The sequence below is a fragment of the Acomys russatus genome, chromosome 25 (genome assembly GCF_903995435.1).
Source record: "Acomys russatus chromosome 25, mAcoRus1.1, whole genome shotgun sequence".
In the NCBI taxonomy this organism is placed as follows: Eukaryota; Metazoa; Chordata; class Mammalia; order Rodentia; family Muridae; genus Acomys; species Acomys russatus.
The window spans coordinates 16,904,695-16,922,851 of NC_067161.1; the positions used below are offsets into that span (position 1 = coordinate 16,904,695).

Below are 18,157 nucleotides of genomic sequence, written 5' to 3' on the forward strand. Positions count from 1 at the left end.
TAGGAGAGGGGAGTAGGGGGAAAATGGGAAGGAGGGAGGAATGGGAGGATACAAGGGAGGGGCTAACAACTGAGATGTATATGAATAAATTAATAAAATATTTATTTTTAAAGAGGGAAGTCAGTGAGTGCACTGACCCTTAGAGTGCTGGGAGGGGAGGAACAGAGCTCCAGAGCTCATGGCTAGAAGGAAATTTTGAGAAAGTTAATTGCATTACCCTCTGATGAAATAGCTAAGACCATGAGGATAGAGGATAGATTCTTTTTAGAAAAACACCCCCCACCACCAGGGCGGGGTAAAGGCATTTCTGTCTCCTCCTAGATATCTTGAGAGAAGTGAAGAGAAAAACGCACTCTGCAGCAAGATGTGCACTCAGCTATAAATGTGCCTTAGCGTGTGTAGGAGGAAGATAGCTGGAGGCTGGAACTGACCTCCAAGAGCAGAGAAGGGCTTGGTGGCTGCCAGAGGCCAGCATGCTTCTAGGAATGAAGGACACACTCAGGGGCAGAAGCAAGGATGTCATGGGAAAGCTGAGGGGCCCACCACTTTACCTCGCAGCTAGGTAGAATGTGCTCTCATTTTCCCAAGAAGCAGGCACTTGTCCTCTAAAACAGTTAGAGTATGAAACCAGAGGCCCCAGACCCAAGGGCAGGAGGAGGAGCAGCCGCCACCAGACTGAAAACAACTGGATGAGAAGGCAGTGTGCTTATGGGCAGTGAGCTGCCCGCTGCACAGTTCCCAAATTGCCCAGTGTAGCAGCTCTGATCATCTTCTCATGAAACTGTGTAAGGGTCTTCTTCTGCAGGACCTAAGCATCCCATGCAGGTGTGGAGGTCCAGACATGTGGGTCACTCAGTTGCCAGACAATGATGCCAGTTTGCTGACAGAGCCTTCTCCCATGCACACTGATGTGCAATTACCTTCACTATGAATTAGGATGGATCTGCAGGGGTCACCAGACACTGGAGGAAATTCACCCAGAGGAGACAGGACCAAAACTAACAGGCAGGACAGAGAATAGGAACAAAGGGACAGATGAATGAATGTACAGGAATGATTACAGAGAGCTTAAGCTGTTACTTAAAAAATACTACCAAAAGGGTCTTCCATAAAGATAATATAGTAAGACTTAAAGTAGAATAAAGTTGGTCAGCTTAGCATCAATCTCAAGGTGTTAAGAGGGAGTGAAGAGGATGCCCAGTGACATGGTGCTCTCCAATGCACAGGCTAACCAGACCAAGAGAAGCCAGCAAAAAAATACACATCAGCCAGACTTGGCATTCACAGAACACTCCACCAAGCGCTTCGGAATATGTATGTTCCCTTCTGAGCACGCCATTCCTTTACCATAGAGGTTTTGCTAAATCCCATGGGGTTTGGTATATTGTATTTCTGTTTTCATTTGGTTCAAGGGATCTTTATAACGTCCTTTCTCATATCCTCAATGATCCATTGTTCATTTAAAAGAGTCATTCAGTCTCCATCTATGCATATAGCTTCTAAAGTTACCTTACTATATATTTTGAGTTTTATTCCACTGTGATCAGAAAGGATATCATAATACAGCTGCAATTTTTTTTTTAAAGTTAACTTTTTCTGTGAGGATGAGTGAGAATGGGGAGAGATTCAGACACTCTCAGGTCTGGTGGCAGAGAGGGAAGCTGGTGTAGACACTTTGGAGACTATTCCTTATACCCAGGAAGGCTGAACTTCAGTGAACCAGCAATTCTACTATTAGGTGTACCTTGAGGAAATGAAGCATACACATAGCTACCAACAGGAGGACGGGTCAATAAATGGACATAATATCTGTATGCTACATACTTACAGGGAAAAACTTAGAAGAAGTCAAACCATTGATATGTGCAGTACCTGGTGAATTTTAAAGATACTGTGTCCTGTAAAAGAAGCTGGATTCATAATAGCATGGACTGTATATTTTATTTATGTAATGTTGATTGATTAACCTTTGCAGATAGAAATTTAGCAACATATAGTAAAGCTACACTTTCTCCTGTGTTAAGACCAAGCATTCTGAGGTCTAAACATAACCCAACGAAGATACAGTCAAGAGCCCCGACCAAGTTTTGAAACCAGCCTATTCTGAAATCAGAAGAAAAATTAATACATTTCGTATCTTTACAAGATCTATCTTATGGACTTCTAGACAGCATGGGCAAATGACATCAAGGTGCAACAAAGTGAGCAAATTTCACAAGCCTGACACAGAGAACTGTAGATGGTGGTTCCGTTTATATGTAGGTCAGCAGGAATCCGGGGCAAACTATGATGCCTAGGAAAGCATGCTTGGGGAGTGGAATTTTTTTAAAAAGCTAGGAATGATTTTTAGAAAATTAGGAAAGTGGTCAGCCTATGCGGTGGTGATGACTACAGAAGGTGGCTCTAGGGGTGCCTGAGGAAGTATATCTCGGGGCGGGGGGTTGGGGAGAGAGACGGCAAAAAGTCCATGGCCGCTAAGCGCTAAACCAAAGAACCATATATCTTTATATGCATTTCCCTAAATGTAATGTTTTACAACAAAAAGCTTGGGAGAATAATATACTGTAGCCATTGTCTCATGCTATTAAATCTTTAAAAAGAACATCTAGAAAGATGCTAAATCTTGTAATCTACAAATTCTGACACACACGGCACATCGGAAGCTTCAGCTTTTTCTGGTTTGGTAAAGGCAAGGCCGTTCCCCTTTAAAGTCTAAGGTTCTTGAGTTGAGAAAAACCCCAAAGTGCGTATAGCTTTGTAAACAATGTCCTCCTCCCTGGGGCTAAGCTCTAAATGGACAGGCTCAAGTTTGCCCATCCGTATTTCTGTGTTACCTGGCACTGTGCCTGGGACCACAGTGTGGGCCCTCCTAAACAAGGGCTTTGAGAGTGGATGGAAGAGAAGCATGCAAGCTGGTTTGCTGAGTGTAATGACAGGAACAGCACTGTGCCTACACAGCAGGATTGCACTATTAGAATGCACATGCATTAGGGAAACTGGGCAGAGCAGAAGCAACGTGGCCCAGTGCACTTTCCTCTGGGATTAAAAGGCCTCTGTAACCTGTGGCCTTCGGAGCCATAGGCCCTGCTATGGAAAAGGGAGACACCAGGGGGTGCTGCCCAAATGCGCCTCGTAATTTTGGAGGCAGTTCTAACGCCTACAGCTGTCAGTCTGTCATCTATATATCTGGAGCCCTTCTAAATAGCTCCAAGACAGGAGAAGGGTGTTCTTAGAAGGGATGGCCTGCAACAACTGTTCTTCAAGGCTGAGACCCATACTCTGAAGGCAGCGGGCTCAGGCCAGAGAATGAACCAGATGAAAAGAGGCGCCTGGCAGAGTCCTGACAGCAGCGCAGACTAAAACACCAGCCACAAAATCAACATGTGTGACCCCACAGTCCTCCCGGGATGCCTCAGAAGTATCCAGGGAAGGGACCCACTCAGCTGGCCTTCTTGCTCCTCAGATGGTTGGCAAGGGACCTGTCATCATTTGAGTATTAAAGGATACAGATGGTCCCAGAAAGATGGAGAGACCTGAGGGATATTTAAGCTTCCTGGGTGGCCCAGAGTGGGAAGCAGAGGGAAAAAAAAAATCCCAGACACACCTAATGCATTCAGGGAAAGTATGTCTGCAGTGCTCGCTCAGCGTTTCATTTTTAAAGTCCCACTTTGCATAAATTGGCAGTGGCAGGGAAGGACCTGAATTAGGAATACTTATTTTAAGAAAAGAGTCTGCACCCAATGCTTCTCAGCCCCTGATTTCCCTGGAGTAACTACACTCCTTGCCAAGGAAAGCGTGCTTCTCTTTGCTTGGTGACTGAAAAAGAGGGAGGAGGAGGAGGAGGGGATGGGCAGCCTGCAGACTGTTACTCCTGGCCCCAGGCCCCTGCTCACTCCCCACTAGCTTACTCCACCTCTGTCCACCCATGTGCCATCTGCAGGGGGCCCAGACCTGGCAGGTATCTGAGGAGGCTGTCATGGGGCTAAAGCGGGAGAGGTCTGGTTCTTTGAAAGCCTCCAAAGGAGGGACCCAGCAGATTGTTTCTTCTTTGGAAAAAAAAAAAAAGAATAGAGAAATAAAAGAGAAAGGGAGAGCAAAGGAAAGGCAGGGAGAGGAGGGAGAGGAGGAAGATATGAGGGGCGTAGGAGGCAGAGAGAGGCAAATGACAGAGAGGGAGAAGCCAAGAGCTTCTAAGAGAGGCAGACAGATGCACAGAAGGAGGTGGGGAGAAAAGTGGGCAAGGAGAAGAATGCAACAAGACAGGGCGGCATGGAAGCAGACAAATAACAAATCCTCAGGCTGAGATCTGGTCTAGCTAGGCAGATGTGGACCCTCTGACCGTGAGCCAGCCCAACAAAGACCTCAATTATTTGCAGAAGCTGATATCCATCTGCTCATGAGCTGCAACAAACTGGGTCAGCCTCCCAAAGGAGGTGGCGGTGGGGGAGGGGAGGGGCAAGCCTTCTATTGTCTGATTGGTGCAAGCTGGTGGTAGATGTGTGGATGTAGGGTTTTCATTTAAGCCCCGCTGTGAAAAGATGCCTCCTGAATTTAACATCAAAGAAAGCAATCTCAACTACCTCTAGCCATAGCATCCATCCCTGCCTGGCACTATGCGACACTCAAGGGTAAGATGTCCCAACTATGTGTCCTGGTGGGCCAGCTCAGGTGTCCTAGAGGAGCCAAAGGTAAGGAGTGGAAGGTCATGTAGAGTCAGGCCAGGCCAGGTGAGCTGAGGGCCAGAGAACTGGGCCAAGGAGAGGGCCTGGATGGATGCTCCCATGCCCAGCTAAGCTTTACCTGCCATGCGATCAGGTCCTTGAGGCGGCTTAGCTTGTCGTGGTCCTCCGGGTGCTCCCTGCTGTACTCTTCAGTGAAAAAGGCCTGGAGTTGGGGTAGGGGTGGGGGACGAGTGAGAAGTTAAGATTTTCTGTTTGTCAGGCTGGACACATGGTCAATCTCTGGTGTTGAGAGAAAACTTGATGTGAGAGAAGTTTCAAGGGTCCAGGGGTGGACTTTGCTGTAGCTTTATTTTATTTATTTGTTTGTTTGTTTGTTTGTTTTACTGGAGGCTCACATTAGCACCCACTGGAAATGGGCTGCAGACTCCAGGAAAGTACTCCTAAGGTGGGGCGCCAGGACCAGGCGCAGCTCCCCTGGAAACTGAACTGAGAACTTGACACATATTCTCCAGTCCCAACTGGGTTCTACTGAACCAAAACTCTGGGGGCTTGAGTTGGATGGGAGCTCAGGGCAGGGATTCCTGTGTTGGGGAGCCTGGGAGGGATCTGGAAGCTCCTGGAGATCATTGTTGGATAAAAAGAGCTGAGTGAGGAACTTCCTCTGGTTCTTGTTCAAGCCCGCCTCCCAGTCTCCCTCACGGCTTCTCCATTCCTCCCTTCTGTCTTCAGAGTTCCCATCCTTGTCATATGCACAACTCTATGCAGACATATTGCGGCATCCCTGAGGACTGAGCAAAGTGTGACCACAGATGTAACAGGGTAGCCAAAAGGACAGAGTGAGTGATGGGGGGTCCCTGTCTCTGAACTGGTGCATACTGGGGCATTCCTGCCTTCACACCGAAGGACAGAGAATGTATCATATGGTTTTATAGAAAGAGGAAGTCATTCCTCTTCCAGGGTCTGTGAGTTGAAAGCCATCTCAGGACTTTCTACTCTACAACATGCTAGGAAATGCCACATCTTCCTATTAGCACACTGTCCTTTCCAATACAGGCTACCAGGACTCAAAATAACCCCTGGTATTTCCTTTTGGACTCCTGCACCAGGAGGATCAAATATTCAATCTTGGGCTCAAATATGTGGGGCTTCCTGAAGGGACCCCGTGACCTGCATGTCTTAGATTATGCCTCTGCCTGTGGAGTTCACCTCCCAGATTTCTGCATGTTCAGATCCAAGTTTCTTTCTTTCCTGGGTCTATGTCTATCTTATTTCAAAATTCCCGTGGAAGAGGTGGGTTTTACCAAACGTCATGGCTTATGGCTTGTGGCCACCTCTGAGCCTTTTCTCAACAAAGATGCCCAATGGTGCCAGGGGACTGGAGACCCTTGGGAAATTGCTTCTTCTGTATCTAGGTGTGGGATGAGGATAGGAAGGAGAACGGGAGATCAGATTGGAAGCTGATGGCCAACCAAGCTGAGTGTCCATTTTGGGAATCAGGCAGGGACAGGCACAGGGAAGCCTAAGCTTTGGGGTCCCTCACCTTCTCGTACTTGGCGAAGCCTCCCATGACGGCAGGATCCACGATCCCGTTGAGCAGCATGGAGAGCGGGTTGATGGGGAGGCTCTCGTCACTCTGGTACTGGTTCACCACCATCAGGATCTTCTCATTGGCTGCGGACATGGTTTCAATGGCATTCTCCAGAGGGCTAATCGTGCTCTGTTGGAAACAAGATTGGCAGAAGAGCCTGAGCGAGTGGCTTGAGGAACCTGCGCTGTCATTGGCATTGATTTCACTTGGGTGGGAATTCAAAGGCAGCCTCCCTCCTCCTTACTGCCCAGGCTACAGCAGGATCTGAAGGTAATGAGTCAGCTCTGGGGGGCTGCCTGCTGGCCAAGGACAGGCTGGCTGGCTTTCTGCTGAGAGGAAAAGGATTTCTCTGGGGAGACACAAAGGCAGAAGTTGCCAGGCTCTGCGATGACGTCGGAGGTTCATGGGCCCGGGAAGATTTTCTTTCCCTGTTAACTGGGTAAACTACACATCAAGACAACTCATCCCGTACTGGTTGGAAGCTATTGCGTGTGCAACTAGCCAGAGAATATAAAGATAGCTTGTCCCAGGGGCACCCAGCCTGGCACTCAGCAGGTCCTGAGACCGCAAGCTGGAAGATGAAACAAAACAAACTCGTCCCCTTCACATCTCCGAAAGCAAGATCAACAGACAAACATCACAGTTTGCAGAAGCTTATGATCCAGAGTGAAAACCAAACTAGAGGTCAGTAACCATCTCTGCAATGGGGCCAGAGAGTAAATATTTTAGGATTTGCAGGCCAGATGGGTTCAGCCGCAGCAACCCCACTCTGTCACTGGCAGGCAGACACAGCAGCCAGGAACACTGGATGGGAGGAGTGTAGTTGTCCGAACTATAGTCCGCAAAGCAGAAGCAGGCTGAATGCAGACATGGACCACCGTTTGCTGACCACAGCCTGGTACATTGACAAGTGAAGAGTGCAAATCTCAGCTCTAGTTTTCTACCTGTGTGACTCAGGGCCGAGTTTCCTTGCCTTTCTTATTTACTGGCAAGATTGGAGTAAGAAAGCCTACCTCAGAAACCTACTGAGAGGTGTTGTCACTAACGCTTGTGGGTGTCAGGACAGGACGTCACAGTTATTCTGAGAAGAGATGATCACTGGTGGGAAAGGATGGAAGGGAAAAGGCAAGAAATCTGAGAAACCTTTATGGAGGAAGGGAGCTAAAGGTATCACATCTATCACGGTGGTGATGCTGTGCCTGCCTTGTTGGCTATGTAGTAAAGCATCACCTGATACTGCAAAGTTTTCTCGGTACTTGTACCTACAGCACATATGAGAGGTGCAGCTCAGTCTCTGTGGCCATACTCGTATGTTATTTCTGTAATTCTTGTTCTAACACAGCTTCCCAGCCCTTTCTCTGAGTGTGCGCTTTCGGGGATTGTAGTGCTCTGAATGAGAATGAATCCCCCCCCCCACCCCCCGTAGGCTCATATGTTTGAATACTTAGTTCTCAGTTGGTGGAACTGTTTGAAAAGGATTAGGAGGCGTGGTCTTGGAGGGGGTGTGTCACTGGGGGGTGGGCTTTGAGGTTTCAAAAGTCCACACCATTCCCAGGTGGCTCTTTCTCTTTGCCTCCAACTTGCATTATCAGGATAGAAACTTTTAGCTACTGCTCCAACACCATGGCTGCCTGCTGCAGTGCTTCCTTCCATGATGGTCATGAGGGCCTAACGCTCTGAAACCGTGAGCCCCAATAGACATTTTCCTTACAAGTTGCCTTGGTCATGGTGTCTCTTCACAGCAATAGAAATGTAACGAGGACAGAGATAGAAGCTTCTGCAGTGAGAAGGCCCTCAGAACAGATTCTCTGTCATTATCATTATCTTTCTGTCGTCCATATTATTACTCAGTGTCATGATACTGCAACTAAAGACATGTGGCAATCTCCTTATAAGAAAAAGAGGTTTAGTTTGCTCATGGTTCTGGAAGTCAAAAATCTAATATCAGGCAATTCCTTTGATTGGGCCTCAGGTAAAGGCACTACATGCAACAGTGGGGAAAATGTGTCAGTGCTGCAGAGAAAATGAGAGATTTAGAGCCTCTAATCCTTAATCTAAGAAATTCCTGAAGGCACTGCCTTTTAAAGGTTGATAGTGCCTACTAGCAACACTGTTTTGAGGACAAGGGATTTTACATTCAGACTTTCAGGGAACACCACCTATATTCAAATTATAGTAACCATATCTGCATACATACAGGCACATCGACTCACGCACGTATATGAACAGCCAGGGGTGTGCACTGGAGGACACTGCTTGGCCTATTGCCTAAAATTGAGACCCGTGTAGTCCATGTTTGTGCCTTGCACACAAACCAACTCTGGGGAGCTTTACAAGACTGGGGTCCAGAATGAGTTCAAAGGAGGACGTACCCCCTCAGCTGAGGAGGACAGCATTTCACACGAATGCTAACAACAGCCTGATGCTTCTGGAAGACACAGGCTTTGAGGCAAGTCTCTAGAAATGATGAGGCTTATTGACTGGCTTGCCTGCACATTTTTTTGAGACTATTTCTAGATTCACAAATCTAAATTCTCATTTTAGCTGTCAGGAACAAAGACTGGTGGGGAAAGAGCTCTGCTCTCCACAGATGAGGTCTGAGCAGGGCAAGCACATAGTTCTGAGTAGAACTTGGGGTGCTGCGTTTGGAAGGAGGCATGGGTATCAGCTGCTGATAACAGAAAGCAACATTTTTTAAAAATCACAATACATCACAAACCAGGCAACAGAGATGATTCAATTTATGAACAATCACCTGATATGACAGTCTGTGCATACTCACAAGTGTTGGGAAACCCTACTGCTAAGGTTGCAGTCCACCATGACTGGAAAGCCATGAGCTCACAGCAAAATGGAGGACTCCATTTGTCAGCAGGGCTTCCTCTTTTCTGCCTGGGGAGCTCAGATCCCCATACTCTTCTACCTGAAGAATATCACGTAGTCCTTAGGGAAATTATAAGTTCAACTTCCTTTCTCTTGATAAGAAGTCACTCTGCAAGCACCTGGGATCCCTGGAATGCCTCTCTATGCAAATGAGGCATTCTAGTACCTAAAACCTCCAACCAAAGACATGTACCAACTCTGGAAATCCCTACCCACTCCTAAAGTTGTTCATCCCCAATACAGTTGAACTGCCTCTCCCAGGAGTGGCCAATGATCCCCAGGGGAAGAGAGAGTGACACTCAAGGACAAGGGAAGTGGTGCTCTGTGGTGGTTTGAATGAGAGTGACCACCATAGGGGTCCATAGTTGGTCCCCAGTTGGTGGTGCTGTTTGGGGAGGTGGTGCAGACTTTCTGGAGGAAGTAGGATTTGAGAGTTTACAGCCTTGGTTTCCTTCCAGTTCATTCTCTCTGCTTCCCGTTTGCAGTTGAAGATGTGATATCTCGGCTTCCTGCTCCTGACATGCTGTCTGTTGCCCATTGCCTCCCACCATGATGGACTCTTTTTCCCTCTGAATCCCTACAAGCAAAAATAAGCTTGTTTTTCTATAAGTTGCTTTTGGCCATGGTCTATTATCACAGTGATGGAAAGGTAGCTAATAATATACACGCCTAAGGGCAGTAGGTGCCAGAGCTGGGGAGGGAAACTGGGCTGTTCTTGGTTGCAAAGGCAGACTTCCACCACCAGCACAACAGACTATGTCGCCGGGCCTGCCGTCGACTGGCTATTGGGGCTTTATTAGGCCCTTAGATCTCTGGCGTCTTTGCCAAGCTTAATCTCAGTTTCTGTGAACAGTGCAGACAAAATAACCTTTGTCCAGCTTGCTGTGGAGAGAAAGTGAATTCCTAAGGCAAAATCCCATGGGAACGACAGTGAAGGTGAACAGGAAGGAGGAAGTAACTTCCAAAGGGGGAAGTAACTTCTGTTCCCAGCAAGCCAGCATCTCTTCCCATTGCTCTAGCTCCTCCCACCTCCATCATCTGCTTGAGCCCACCAGAAGTCCTATGCGCTGCATGGGGCAGGCGTCAACAACTATCATTACTTTGACAGTTCAAGTTCACCACTGGCCTCAGTTTCTTTCTATGCAAAAATAGTGCACTGGACAGTGATCAAGATGGAATCTGAAGAATAGCAGGCTGTGGTGGCCTGCAGGGATCTGTCACTCAGCAAGCATTAGCTAGGGTTCCCCCAAAAATTAACTCAGTAGGAGGAGGGCTGGCTGCCTGCATTTGCTTCAGCGTCTTCTAGTCACTAGTGGCCTAATGTGACTTTGTGTTTATTTTATCCTACTGGGCTTAGAAGAGATTTGACTTGATGGCATCCCTTGCAGCTCTGGCATCCCATACTTTGTAGTTCCTAATTTGTAAACTGAGATGAAGAGATGCATCATGATCTTCCAATATCACACTGCCTTCTGTGGCCTAGCTGAATTGTTATTTCCCTAGATTAGGGCTGAAGACAAGTCCTCAGCAAATAGGCAAGACTCCTTTTCTGAAAGCCCATCTAAAAACACCCCTCTAGACACACAGTGCTGGAGTCATAGCACCACATGAGGGACAGAACAGAAAATAAGAGACAAGATCATACAATGAAAACAGATGCTTAGGAACGCAGTCATGTAGCAGGGCATTAAACCTCTGTGTCTGAGACATCTGTGTCTGAGGCTAGTAGGAGCAAATCTACTGCAATCAACCTCAGGGATGTTTTCCCAATACCTTTTACGAGACGATGTACTAGTTTTGTTTGCATTCCTGTGACAACATGCACATGCATGTACATATGTGAACATACACACACATGCACATAGACACACATGAAACAGGCAAAAGAATAACTTGTTTTGGCTCACAGTTTCAGAGGGCCCAGTCATCATGGAAGGGGAAGGCAAGATGGAACAGCTCACAAATGCAGCAGACAAGAAGCAGAAAGATGGAGCACTGACACTGGGCTGGGCTCCCCTATCCTCCCATTTACTCTATCAAGGAACCCAAACTGTGGGGTGCTGGGTCTCCCAGCCTTAGTTATTTCTCTCTGAAAATAGTGTCATAGGCCTACCCAGAAGTGTGCCTTGCCAATCTCCTAGGCGACTCAAACTCACAATCAAAATTAATAACCACAGAAACTAACAGGATGACAAAAAGTTAAAAAAAAAAATGTTGCCTGCTTTCCCCCTAATTTCAGAACTCTGAAGTGAAAATGTAAGGTAACTATTTAGACATGATGGGGTCAGCATAGTAATTACTTATTTGATTTACTTAAATATTCTTGAGCAAGAATTATGGGCCCGAGGCTACTCTTGGCATTTGGAGTATGGTGGGGAGAGCATAACAGACAAAGCGTCTGCCTTCCTGGAGTTTTATTGCCGTGGAAACTACAGTTCAACGCTACACTTCACATTTGCTTAATAAACACCAAATATAATCGCTCAGAAAATTGTGTAGTCTATTAGAAAGAATTAAGGACTTTGAAGAGAAAAGTGACAGGGAGCTCAGGCATACGGGAAGGGCTCCCCCAGTTTGCTCCAGTCCAGCTGGCATGGCTGGAGAAGAGGGGCCTTGCAGAGCCAACCCAGGGATAGGCTCCATCAGGCATAATGGGTAGAAGTATGACTCCTGGAAAGATTCTTCCCTCAAGAGCAGGGTTAGCAATGGTCCAGCCCTCCTTCCTCCTTCCGTATCCATGGGGATTGGGCTCTAGGACCCTCTGAGAACACCCAAATCCACATTGTTGAAGTCCCTTTACAACACGGCATGATACACCCTCCCATAGACCTTAAATCCTCTCTGGACTATGTACAACCGAATGCCAGGTAAATGTTTATTTTAGCACATTGTTTGGGAAACGACAAGAAGATATATCCTTACATGTTCTGTTCAGATGCAGTTTTTTCCCAAATATTTTCAATTTGCAGTCAGTTGATCTACAGATGTAGGACCTGTGCATAGAGTGTGCCAACCGTATACACATCACAGGACTTTGTGAGATCACATAGGATAAGGGCTGTAAAGCCTTTGGCACAGTGCTGGAGTGGGGGAACATTTGCTGAAATTTGCCACAGGTTAACATGTCTTGTGATCTAAGAGCATATCATTTGCTTCCTTTCAAGGGTAAGGCTCACTCGAATGGACAGGCACTCTGAGGGAAGCTGTCCAGACCAGGAGGGTATTATGAGAGGTGAAACCAGACTTCACCTTTTTCCTTAACCTTGATAACCTATGAACTCACTCTGTGCCTCAGTGTCCCCATTTGTAAGTGGGAAAAATATCTATTCCTGAGGTTCCTGGGAGTTTAAAGGAGATCCTGGTAATGGACAGTTTAGCATATGTTCAATAAATGGTTTTTGCTGACATCATCACTGTTCTGTTTTCCCAAGGCCTAGGCCATGCCTATGAAATAGAGGCTACAGACCTATTGGTCTATGGGCTCACTAAGGAGGGTATTGGATGCCAGAGTGCGGCGATCTTAGTGCTGATATAAACCAGTAGCTTGAACATATTGGTCAGGCCACATCTCTCCTCTGTACAGGGCTCTGGGTCATTTACAGAGAAGCCAAAGTGTCTCTAAAGCCCCATATAACCTGGCATCCGATTACTATTACTCAGGCCTTTACTGTTCTGATTTGGAGATGATCTGTCTCTAGGGCCTTAGGCCAGCTGCTTGCTCTATTGAAAAGCCCATCTCTTTAAGCCCAGTGTGGTGGCACATGCCTTTAGTCCCAGCACTTGGGAGGCAGAGGCAGTGGATCTCTGTGAGTTTGAGGCCAGCCTGGTCTACAAAATGAGTTCCAGGGCTGTTATGCAGAGAAACCCTATCTTAAAAAAACAAACAAACAAAAAAACCACCCAACAAAAAGAGAGGAGAGAGAGAGAGAGAGAGAGAGAGAGAGAGAGAGAGAGAGAGAGAGAGAGAGAGAGAGAGAGAGAGAGAAGAAAGCCCATCTCTTCAGTATCTTCTCTCTGCCCCAGGACCTTTGCTCAAACCATTTTGACAAGGAAGCTTCCTCTGATGCTGTGGTTTAAAATTGTTGCCCCTCCCCCTTTCATTATGGTCTGACACATTGTGTTTACTTTGACCTTTTAGTGTCTCTCACTCACTAGAATGGAAGCAACGCCTTGGAAATCTCCAGGGCTCAGAATAGCGTCTGCTGTGTGTTAGTCACTAATGAAATAGTTTTTTAATGAATAAAAAAATGAAGATATCTGAGATATATATATTCCTACCTATAAGGATTCTCACAGCTGTGCTGGTCTGGCCTGTGGATATGAGGAACTGCACAGTCCTTAGCTAACAGGGGACACAGAGACTCTGTGGTGAAAAGTAAAAACCTCTGTTCTGGAGCTCCTGGGATGACTCAGTGGGCAAGGAAATTGTGTACCAAGCCTGAAGACCCAAGTTCAATGCCAGGAACCCACATAATGGAAAGAGAGGACAAACTCCTGAAGTCGTCCTCTGGAACCCACACACATACACACATCATAGCATGCATGTGCATGGGTGCACGCATGCTCGCACGCGCGTCCACACACACACACAAGCGAACACACATTTAGATAGATAAATAAGTAAATATAGCATAAAAATACACGTCCACTGTCAATACAAGGGAGCTCAGACCTGCCTCTGGCTTTCCGATTTTTCCTCTTTGAGCCCAGTCTATCCCAATAGAAAATGGCTTACTCTAGGACACTGCAGAATGTTATACTGTAGTCCTTGGGTCTAGATTGGAGAACTTTGAAGGATTAACTGGGTGGATGGTCTTCCAGAGCCTGATTCATCCCATCTCCCTTCCCCTAGGCCCCATCACAAAGATGTTTTTCAACTACTGGTGTCTAGAGAACCTTTTATTACTAGGTAACAAAAAGTTACCTAGTGATTTAGAAAAGATACCCTGGCAGCAGATGCCCTGGGTGCTGCCTGCTCTGGGATTCCTATAGGCCCTTTAAACATAAACTGTCCCCTTTATACAATCAAAGAGTCCTCTTGAGGCTCACTGTGCCCTGCCTGTCAGAGGAGAGGGGGTGCCATGACCCCCTGAGACTCACCTGAGACATGTGAACCACCTCGAACCAACGCAGGATGCCAGGCAGCTTGTACGCGGTCAGGAAGGATGTCCTCTCAATCCACATGGACTGGGGAGACAAGAGCAACAGACTCAGGTTCATGAAATCTGCTGCCTCCCATGCACCCAGAGGTGAAGAGAGATTTCAGTTCCCCGCTACCTGACCCTGTGGAATCCTTAACACTTGGTTTAACTTTTCTCTGGCCTTAGGCTTAGTCAGTTCTACCAGGATTTACCAACAGTCTGAATTCTTAGTCAGTTTTGAGTGTGTCCATTTGGGTAGCCTAGGGGAAGAGTCCACAGTGTTCATCAGATTCCCAAAAGGATGCTTACTCCCCAAAATATTAAGACTCACAGGCTGAGAGCTGAGGGGAACTTGGAGTCACCACCTCATTCCAGCCTTGGGGAGAGATGACAGGTCCAAGCTGGGAAATATGTACACAGGAGGCTAGCACTCGGGGCAGTGACAGCATTCACTCAGTAAATGCTGAGGCTCATCGACAATGGGCGTGCTGGAGGGCTTGCTTCAGCCACACTCTTAGCCCCCTGGAAGTACACAAATGCCCTTGACTGTCAAGGTCATCTGGCAGGAAGCCCTGTTACATCTTGGAAAACGCAAAGAATGAGAAGACGCAATAGATGTGCCATCCTCTCTGTGGCATGCTCCCTGACTCTGGGTCATGTTCTCTACCACCTGTGGCTGGCAGAGGTGTATTCCAGTTGCTGAAGATGGCTGAGGAGGGGAGATACTCACCGCGAACTCATTTTCTGGGTCTACAGTGCCCCTGCGCACTGGCCTGGAGTAGTGGAACTTTTGCACGTAATTGGACTTGTAAAAGCTGAAAGACAGGAAGGAGTGGAAACTTCTGGAAGCCACGCCCAGCAGCTGACACCTTAAACATTGAATCTGGCAGAGCTCTGACATTTCAAGGTCTGGGTTAGAGCTCCATAAAAGAACTGATTTGCACAGGGTTGCAGGGTGATTCAGAAGCAAGAGTGGCCTTACACCCTAGGCATTTGCACCAAACATGATCTGTGTCATTGTTTCCTTCAGTTAATGGAAGGGTCTAGAATACCTAAGGACCAAGCTAAACATCCCCAAAGTGAGCACCAGGGTTTGCCTTAGGAGCCTAGGTCATCCCCTTTCAGTTTTCTGAATATGTGGGGGAGAATCACTTGTGGGGTACTCTGCTATCTACAGAGGTGCCCCTGTCTACAGGTGCATGGCCAAGAGGGAGAGGGAGGCTCCCATTTAGTCAGTGCAACTGTATGCCATGATGCAAGCATGAGGCTCCTGGAGGGGCTGTGTATTCCTAGGGAACTCTTGTTACTGCATGGTGTATCCAGAGGTAAGAACAGGAGGTGGAGAGGGGTGCAGCCAAGGACCCTGCAAGCCCCCACCTCGTGGCTTCCTCAATGACTGTGCAGTCTGAGAGGAAGCAGCTGGGCACCTGCCTGCATGCTGTTACTTTACTTTTGTCACTGCCAGAATGTATGCATCATTAGCCCACACCCTCACCAAAGGCTGAAACAACGTTCCTTTGGGACAATGTGCCAGCATGCCCAGAGCCACTTTGTTCCATCCTTCCACCATTCCGTCACCTGCCAATTCCTCCTACTTACATCCTTGGGACCATTCTAGGATCAGCCTGAGCAGAAGGCTTCCACATCAGTTCAGTTTCATGCCTCCTGAGGACTTGTCACACATAGAACTAGCCACACACACCCCAACCTGCCCCTCCCATTCATCTCTGGCTTTGGCCTAATTACAGACATAGCCCAGGTACCTGGGGGCAATTATTTTCCCCAAAGTGAAAGCCAGGATAGACCGGCTGAGGAAAAAGGTACTGAGGACTGTCCTGCCACCAGCTCAGCCTCTTGGAGTCCTTTCCATTCCTACTGCAATGGGCTGTGGGTCTTACTTTATGATCTGGTCAGGCACTGGCTTGTTCTTGAACCTGGGGTGTTCATCCAGGACAGGCTGTACAGTGAAACACTGGATGTCTGGTGTCACCCGAGTTAAGGATTTGAAACATGTTTGTTGGCCACAGTAGAATTCCAAACATCATAGGAACCAGCTGAGAGCGTCTAGGTCGGTCCTTCTGAGAGCATGCTTTTATTCAACCATTAAGTTGCCAGCTTCCTTCAACATCCCAATGACCAGTGAGCACTCACTTTGGGCTTTACCAGAGCTGACCACCGCCTTGCAACTCTCTCCCAGGCTCTGCTCTAACTAACAGAATTGCTTAGCAGCTTAATCACCAGCATCATGGCCAGATTGCCATTAGCAGTAATGCCCTCTAATGAATAGATGGTTCTCTATCAATTACAGAGCAGGGCTTCCCATGGCACCCTTTAATCTCTCCAATTCCACTAGGTGTCATTGTTAACCCCCATTGTTCCTGTTGGCTCAGAGAAGCCAGACAACTTGCTGAAGGTCACACAGCTTGTAAGAAAAGAGCAGGGGTTCCTATTTAGGCTTCTTAAGTCTATGCTTAAAATTCTTTAGATATAATCTCTTTCACATCCAGGACTGGGGTCACAGAACACAATGACCCAATACACCTTGGGGGCTATTAATGCGAGAATTCCAACTCCAACAACACATGGGGAACTATGTGTGCATGAGAATGTAAGACCAGTCTGTCTTCAAAATTACCTTGCCAAAGCAAAAAGCAAAAAAAACTTCATCTGAGACCTCGCTAATAAATGGCAGGTCTCCATCCTTCCTCAGCACTTCTGAGTCTGGCTCTGCATTTTCAAAGACCCTAAGGTAGTATTCACGCATGATAAAGTCTGAGAGACCTACCAATCTATAACATGCAAACATGCCATTTTGTCCTCCAACTCTTGACAATCCCAAAGCGACAACCTATAGCAGAAAGTACGGAACAGCTGGAAGGAGCTCTGTGACTGATTAGTGATGTCTGCACAGGCTGCAAACTGCCAAGCATCCTGTCTGGATCTTTGCCTTGGCTATTCTAGCCCCATCTTTACTCTTGTTATGCTGGCTCTATGGCAGACAGACTAAGTGGAAAAGGTGAACGGCGACGGTTCTTTCATTCCTCCACTCTCTCTTTAGGCATTCAAGTTATTTCTTCCCCCTCTTTACCCAGCGACCACCGCAATTCCGAAAGTCTTCCGGCTAGGAAACAAGAGCTGCTCTTGTTGACTTTTGAAGACCTCATGGTAGAAGGCGCATGTCTCTATCCATGAGGGCTAACCCTCCCCCTGCCACCCCATGTCAGAAGTAATTTTCTTCCATGGCTCCCATGCCCTTTGACGGCATGCCTCTCTCTGTGCTAACACACTAGGGGGTGACAGTTTTCACTCTGAAGAGTACTTCCACAAGGTACAAGGCTACCTCAAAGAGAAAGCAACAGTTAATCCACCAGGCAGCCTAAGCTGGGAGAGCTTTTTCTGTGGAGTGAGCATCAGAGCTGCAGAAGGGGGCTGGCAGACTGTGCTGGGCCTGATCCCATCTCATTGCCTGTTTCTGTGGCAAGTGCAAGTTTAGCACAGATGGCCTATTTTCAAATAGCTGTGACATGTGAAAATGATACATGTCCAATATGTCAGGGCCTGTATATAAGTCTTTGTGGGAACATGGCTTGCTTACTAGCTCCATGTGATCAGTGACTGTTTACACACCGGGACAGCAGCTAAGGAGTTAAGACAGGGGGCACAGAGCTCTCAAGACCAACTCCTACAGAAATGTTTGCCAACATTTCTTTTAGAGGCAATTCTTGGCTATGTATATTGATCTGAGCTGCCGGCACTCATCCAAGAGGAGACTCCAAACTTGTCCTCGGGAAGCCTATGACATCGGCACCCTTGAATTATTTAGCTTGACTCTCCATGCCTGGTGCATGAGTTGGCAGCAACAG

At 47.3% G+C, this 18,157-nt stretch overlaps 1 protein-coding gene across 1 annotated transcript in view; it reads right to left on the reverse strand.

Annotated features, from left to right (window-relative positions):
* The window catches only part of Dock2 (dedicator of cytokinesis 2), a 403,715-nt gene that overhangs the window by 7,053 nt on the left and 378,505 nt on the right, over positions 1–18,157 (reverse strand). The window contains exons 42-46 of the mRNA XM_051167750.1: positions 16,193–16,274; positions 15,025–15,109; positions 14,254–14,340; positions 6,223–6,399; positions 4,801–4,884 (exon numbers count right to left, since the gene is read on the reverse strand). Of these exons, the coding sequence (XP_051023707.1) occupies positions 4,801–4,884; positions 6,223–6,399; positions 14,254–14,340; positions 15,025–15,109; positions 16,193–16,274 (515 nt within the window). The remainder of the gene's footprint in view (positions 1–4,800; positions 4,885–6,222; positions 6,400–14,253; positions 14,341–15,024; positions 15,110–16,192; positions 16,275–18,157) is intronic.